Source organism: Scophthalmus maximus, chromosome 13 (genome assembly GCF_022379125.1).
Source record: "Scophthalmus maximus strain ysfricsl-2021 chromosome 13, ASM2237912v1, whole genome shotgun sequence".
NCBI classification, from domain to species: domain Eukaryota; kingdom Metazoa; phylum Chordata; class Actinopteri; order Pleuronectiformes; family Scophthalmidae; genus Scophthalmus; species Scophthalmus maximus.
This window is the reverse complement of record NC_061527.1, coordinates 1,547,501-1,555,000: the sequence shown is the minus strand read 5'-3', so window position 1 is coordinate 1,555,000 and position 7,500 is coordinate 1,547,501. Positions and strand designations below refer to the sequence as shown.

At 42.0% G+C, this 7,500-nt stretch overlaps 1 protein-coding gene across 3 annotated transcripts in view; it reads right to left on the bottom strand.

Annotated features, from left to right (window-relative positions):
* Positions 1 to 7,500, bottom strand: part of rhpn1 (rhophilin, Rho GTPase binding protein 1) — a 16,241-nt gene that overhangs the window by 7,491 nt on the left and 1,250 nt on the right. For all 3 annotated transcript variants that reach the window (XM_035648827.2, XM_035648828.2, XM_035648830.2), the window contains exons 3-4: positions 5,628 to 5,743; positions 312 to 440 (exon numbers count right to left, since the gene is read on the bottom strand). In XM_035648827.2, coding sequence (XP_035504720.1) covers positions 312 to 440; positions 5,628 to 5,743 — 245 coding nt within the window. The remainder of the gene's footprint in view (positions 1 to 311; positions 441 to 5,627; positions 5,744 to 7,500) is intronic.

Here is a 7,500-nt window from a genome sequence, read left to right as displayed (position 1 = left end):
CACAGTGCACACAAAGTGCACAGTGTGAACACAAAAATGTAATGGACCCCCGCTTTCACCAATTATAATTCTCAGTCTGATGAACGTGACCTGGAATGCCTCGGACAAATAATAAAAGGACTACTGTGTCTGCGTCTGTGTGTATATGTGTATGTGTGTGTGTGTGTTTATGTGTGTGTGTGTGTGTGTGTGTGTGTGTGTGTGTGTGTGTGTGTGTGTGTGTGTGTGTGTGTGTGTGTGTGTGAGTGTGTGTGTGTGTGTGTGTGTGTGTGTGTGTGTGTGTGTGTCTGTGTGTGTGCGCCCGTGTCTACCTGTCCGTCTGGTAAACCTCCATGTTGCTGTTGAGCTCTTCCAGTTCCTCCTTCAGCAGCTGCAGGTTGGAGTTGACGAAGCTGAGCTCCAGGGCGACGGTCTCCCTCACCTTGTTGTTGGTCGTCGCCCTGCAAGATTAAAACAAAATACACAATTTTTTTTTAAAAACCCCACAAATGGTCAGATCATAACAGAGGGGAGTGATGTATACAAACTGCACACACAGTGTTGTGATGTGCGGTCTGCACCATTTCTGTGATTTTTTCCCCCACACAGAACCGACAGCTAACGGACCCCGAGGAAATACTCGCTGATTTGTGTACTTTATTAAAATCCCTTACTGCCCCTTTAAATGTATGCATCCAACCCCCTTCCCCCTCCTCCATCATCCTCTGTTCGTTCAGTCCGAGACATTCCCCACTCCTCCTTAAATCGAACCCCCCCACCATGAGGGCTGGGGGGGGTTCGGGGTCTTGCTCGGTGCCATGTAAAGAGGGGGGGATGCAGCAGAGATCTACCACACAATGTCCCTTCTGAGGCATCACTTGGTTACCATGGTAACTAATGACAAACACTTTTCCTGGAAAAGTGACTAAGAAAATCCCCACAATCTGGCTCCATGATCAAAATCATCTGGCTCCATGATACAATAAGACTTTTGAGTTTTCTTCATTTGAAACCGAGTCTCAGTTTCACCTGATAAAGAAAAAGTTAAAGGTCTCGAGTGAGTCATCATCATCATCATCGGGGGGAAGGTAAACAGAAACTGTCTGAGCCAAAGACAAACTGTTCAGTCCAACAACTGGCAACAACCATTGATGTCAGAGATGAATAATAATACACTTCAGTCACAGGCTGAAGATGAGAGGAGGAAACTTATCCGACACTGTTGGAGATATGAATCTTTCACAGACAGTATCGGCGTTCATGTTTACCGATATGAAAACTTTTATTTTACAGAATAAACCCTGCTCCAAATGTGCATATATTTAAACTTTTTAAATTTTTTAGTATTTTCTTAATTCAAGTTCTATATATTTGTTGGTATTGGTGGTATCTTTTTATTTATAGCTATTTGTAATAAAGTTTATTAAATGTATTTATTAAATAAATTATTTCTTTGGAGATAATTTATTTTTATACATACATGCATACATACATATGTGTGCGTGTGTATATATATATATATATATATATACATATATATATATCTTCTTTAGCACTGTAAAAATATGGTCCTTCAAAAAAATATAAAATCATGAAGCTGAAGCTAAACTTTTAAATGATGTTAATCTTTTTACACACACACGCGCACACGCACGCACACACACACACACACACACACACACACACACACACACACACACACACACACACACACACACACACACACACACACACACACAGTATTGCTAGGATCAAGCCAAGGCCAATCTGATTAGTCAGCTTTACATGGGCCAAATATGCCCTTCACACACACACACACACACACACACTCGCACGCACAACAGACTGCAGCTTTTGAGGGGAAAAAATCTTCAAAAAATCTTCCTTAGCAAAAAGCAGGAAACATCAGAGAAGCTGTAAACAAGAGTTTTGCAACAAACCAAACTAACTAACACGACGACGAGGATAAAACTAGTTACTAAGAAACAAAGTGTTGTCTTCTTCATCAGCCAATCACACGCTGACGAGCTACAACCCGTCGTCCTGTGTCTGTTCTCACCTCCCGCCCGCCAGCCGCCGCACCACCACGACCCAGTTCCCCCACAGTTTCACAGGGAGGGAAGTGAAAAATAAAGGAGAGGGTTTCGAGTGTGTGTGTGTGTGTGTGTGTGTGTGTGTGTGTGTGTGTGTGTATGTGTGTGTGTGTGGACTAGTTGACCGGAAAAAAAGGGAGGACAAAAAAAAGAAGGTCTGACAGTGCCAGACAAATAAGTGGGGGGATGAGCCTGCCCAGGGCTTCGCTTCGAAATCTCTGCCTGGGAACAGGACGGGAGGCGGACACAAAGCCAGCTGATTACAGGCGGCCGGGCCGTGTGGGGGGCCTCTTTGTCTCCGTGACCCCCCGTCCCAACAGAAAAGGGCACGAGCACTTGTTTTATTTCCACTAAACTGAGTCATCACCTTTCAGGAACAACAGCCTGAGACCGGTTTGAAAAAAGAATTTGGAGCTGTGGAGAGACACAAACCCTCTGTGCCTGTTTAAAGAGTCAGTCCGATCTATCGATTAGTGTGGATGTAATCAGCTGATTGATTAAATTAACATGATTAACTAACTGTTTAAGTCCATAAGACTCGCTGGTTACAGTTTCTCATAATGTGAAGATTTGCTGCTTTTTTCCCATTTTCATGTTCAACATTTGGCTGAAACTTACAATTATTTTGAAATTAATGCCTAAGACAGTTTTCTAAAGCCCGAGGTAATGTTGTCTAATATCAGTTGAGAATCCAAAGACATTCAGTTCGCAACCACATTACACAAAAAAACATTTCAGTTGCACACTTTGCTAGACAAAGAAATACACTAACTGTTTAACAGCTCTAGTCATTTTTATATTCTGTTAAGCAATGCCTTTGGATTTGGGACTAAGTGTCGTCTTATTCTCTTTATATATAGAAGTAAAAAGTCACTTAATAGAGCACATAACTCCGCCAAGACCCATCAGTCCTTAAATTCAATTCTGAATTTTGTATTTCAGATCCATGAATTATCCCATGAGAAATCAGTGAAAATGTGAAAAAACACAATGTCAAAGAAAGTGAGAAGACTTTCCTGGATTTTTCCAAATCCAAGCCAAAATTAAAAGGATACTGGATTCAAACCAGCCAACAAACCAACTAACAACCTACCAAATAACAAACCAGCCAACAAACCAACTAACAAACCTACCAAATAACAAACCAGCCAACAAACCTACCAAATAACAAACCAGCCAACCAACCAACTAACAAACATACCAAATAACAAACCAGCCAACAAACCTACCAAATAACAAACCAGCCAACCAACCAACTAACAAACATACCAAATAACAAACCAACCAACCAACTAACAAACTAACAAAACTAACAAATAACAAACCAACTAACAAACATACCAATTAACAAACCAACCAACCAACCAACAACAAACAAACTAACAAACCAACCATCAACAAACCAACCAACCAACTAACAAACAAACAAACAAACAAACTAACTAACCAACTAAAAAACCAACCCACCAACTAACCAACCAACAAACAAACTAACTAACCAACCAGCCAATTAACCAACAAATCAACCAACCAACCAACTAGAAGGTCGGTCAGTCTCCTGGATCCGCCCGTTCATATGGATCCCAGGGCTGCAACTAACAATTATTTTCATTATCGATTAATCTGTTGATTGTTTTCTCCATCAATCGATTAGTTGTTGGATCCTTAAAACGTCGATTGTGTTTCCCAAATACCTCGAAGAGATGTTTTGTTTTGTCCACACACCAAAGTTCACTGTCACAGAGAAGCAAAGAAACCAGAACATATTCACATTTTTCCATAAAACCAATTAATCGATCATCACAATAGTTGGCGATTCATTTAGTAGTGGATTACTAATCAAGTAACTGTTGCAGCTCTAATGGATCCACAAAAAAAATGAATGTAAATCTGTGGAGTAGTTTTTATGTAATCCTGCCGCCTGACAGACAAACCAACGCTGATGAAAACATAACAGGAAGTAAAAAAGTAATCAACAACGAACATAATGAACCAGTAGTTTAGTTTAGTGGCCCTGCTGTCCGCCACCCATCTGCCGCTGAGGAAGTTAATTAGTTGTAGCCAACAAGCGGTGGGATGACGGCGAGGAGGAGGAGGAGGAGGAGTGTTGTTGTTGTGTTGTTTCATTCAACACGCTGTTGTTGATCTCATTAGATTCTCACGAGGAGGCGCAGAGTCGCTCCGAGCTTTAATCAAGTGGCTCCGAGCTGAAGGACGCAGATCTCACAGTTCTACACCACCACAACAACAACAACAACAACAACAGGCTGTTCGGGCTGTGGAGAAGGTGCACAGCAAAATGTATGCACATATATTGAAACGTATGGTTTCCACAATCTGCCTCCGCGTGGATTAAACAAAAACACGCACAGCGGAGCTGAGACGGAGCTGAGCAGCAAGAAGAAGGAAAAAGCAGCACACGGCGCAGAGAGACGGATAAAGATGACGTTAATGTTCTGCGAGAGAGAAACTCTTTGATGTTCCCGTTTCTCCACCAGTAGAGACTCCTGCTGCGTAAAACAGCACAAAGCCTGCACAGTCCGGTCAGAGGGGGCTTTGCCCTGTCGGTGTAGAAGTATGCAGGGTTCAATTATTGTTATGCACGAGGATTAAAAAAGAAAAATACTGATGTGAAAAAAAGAAGAAAGGAGGTGGAGGAGGAAAAGACACAAATATGCACAAAAACAGAGAAGACACACGAGGAGACACACACATACTCTAACGGAGCCATAAAACTGGGTAGTTGTGTGTGTGTGTGTGTGTGTGTGTGTGTGTGTAAGGGAGTGACCTCTGACCTTTTCCCATCGGTGGACTGAACCACGAATGCGACAAAGCCAACAAGTGAACAAAGAGCCACCGGCGACACAGAGGGGACGGGAACAGTATCTTTCACAGCGTGTCAGAGAGGAGAACAAATGTAAAGGAACGCCACGGGACAACGGGGCCGCCTCACGAGTAAGTGACGCCACGGCGAATGATGCTTCAGGACCAAGTCGACGCGTAAACTGAAAATGTGACAGATGTGACAGATGTGACAGATGTGATAGATGTGGTAGGATTGGTAGGTGTGGTAGGTGTGGTAGGTGTGGTAGATGTGGTAGATGTGGTAGATGTGGTAGATGTGGTAGGTACTGGAGATATAAAAAGCTACATGTGTTCTATAGCAGACAAAACAACAGGAACAACAACATGAGTAATGGCGGCAGCAAATTTCTTCACGACTTGCTGACAAAAACACAAAACACAAGAGTTGCTAACCAGAATGTAAACAGTGTTACTGAGCATCTTTATTAAAAACTCCTTCGCCATTGTCTATGTGTTACGTCTTCTACCAAAACAATGTGAGAAACAACTATTCAATGTTTTCACTTTTTTCCAACTCAATTCGTGACGGTCAAGAGTTAAACCTTGAGGTGAGGGGAGGAGATCCGTCCGGATGGGGAACACTGAGGAGCTAATAAGTTCTCGGAGCATAGCGATGTGTGTGTCTGGTGGAAACACAAAAACACTTTCAGAGGAACATGAAGACACACAGACGTCCCGTCGGCGCCTCACCTGAACAGGTTCTCGGCTCCGGCTCTCATGCGCATCTCCTTGTTGATCTGCTGGTTGATGCGAGCGCGTCTGTGCTGCAGTTTACTGCGCTGAGTCTGGGCCAGAGGATCGCAGCCCTGTGGAGGGAGGAGGAGGAGGAGGAGGAAGACGTGAGGAAGGAAGGAATTCACAGCTAACAGATATCAGCGTTGGATTTTTTGATTTCTGCTTCTGCATAAGGAAGTACAACACTGGTCCGATGAACGACAAACCAGCATCACAACATGAACAGCAATGTTAATCGAAAATGCGCTGTCCAATGTAATAAAAACATACTTTTACAATAACAAGATTTACATTTAAAATTTAAATAATTCATATAAAATACTTCAGCATCAGCCCACCAAAAATCCATATTGGTCGGGCTCTCATATATATATATATATATATATATATATAGATGTATATATATATATATATAAAAGAATATCGGTATCAATATAAATATATAAGATATATCAATATCGAAAATGTTTTACTCCGTGAGATATCTGCATCGGCCCCAAAAATCCACCATCGGTCGGGCCATATTTATACGACGGAGTATTAGGGCCACATTGGGGGAAAAAATTGGAGACTTTGAGATAAAGTTGTAAATTTATGAGAATAAAGTCGTAATATTACCAGAATAAAGTTGAAGTATTAAGACAATAAAATCGTAATTTTTTAATCCTCAGTTTAGGTTTCAGAACTTTGAAAAGGCTCACAACTGTTTCCTGGGTTGCTGTTTATTTCCATAATATAATATTAAATAAGCTTTACATTTGTATAGTAAAATCACGACTTTATTTGTGTAAAATCACAACTTCATTGACGTAATATTACGACTTTATTCTCGATGTCTCACTTTGATTCTTTATTCCTCAAAGTGGCCCTAAAACTCTGTCGTACTATTTATAACGTAAGATAACCAGGGTTCTTTTCTAGTGTAATGTAAAAAACTAAAACAAAGAAATGTCTTATTTATGAGCCAATAAAGTGGGTTATGCCCACAGAAGTTTTGAAGGTGACGTCCAAAAAGACAAATCAAAAGTCTAAACTACTCACGAGTTTAAAAGAACTAGTTGTTCAGCATCAAACCAGTTGATGTGATTTTTTTTTTTTGGCCAGTTTCTTCCAGAATATCGGAATATAAGTAATTCTGGACATAATCAGGGATAAATAAGAGAGAATCTTGAGGGGACTTCTTCACATGGCTCTAACCATCAGTAAACTACAGCGTCTTGCACAGTGAACCAGTTTCACACAGACGTACAGTAACAAGCTCCACCGTCAACACGCTGAATGAACATACTCCCTCTCCTTATCCCCGTCGCCTCCGGGAGCCAATCCGTTACTGTACGTCCGTCACTTTCCCACACTCCTTTATCATCGTCTTCCCGGTTCCCTCTCACCCAGTGAAAAGGCGTTTGTTTGTTCAGCGCGTTGCACACGTCAGGTAATCCTCCGAGTGCCTGGCGTGGATTAAGGCCTCGGGCCAAAGAAGCTCCCACCTCTGCTCCGACCGCCGGGACGGAGGCGGCTCGACATCTGTGCGCTCGAAGGCGCAGATACAAACGTGTGCGTCGTTGAAGTCTTCATCCAAACACAACCACGATATCTTGAGGGTCATTAAAGTTGAACCCAATAGCAAAAGACATATTTTAGTTTCTATCTGCTGCGGGGGTTTTTTAAGATAACGTCCTCTCGAGATTTACTGCCTCAGCAAACACACAATGGAGGTGACTGGAGTTTGGTTGAAATCTGAAATGTTCAGCAGCAGCAGCACATTGTGTTTTCACAAAACAAAGGGAACCACTCGATACCAAAAGAACAACACGCGTGTGGATTAGAG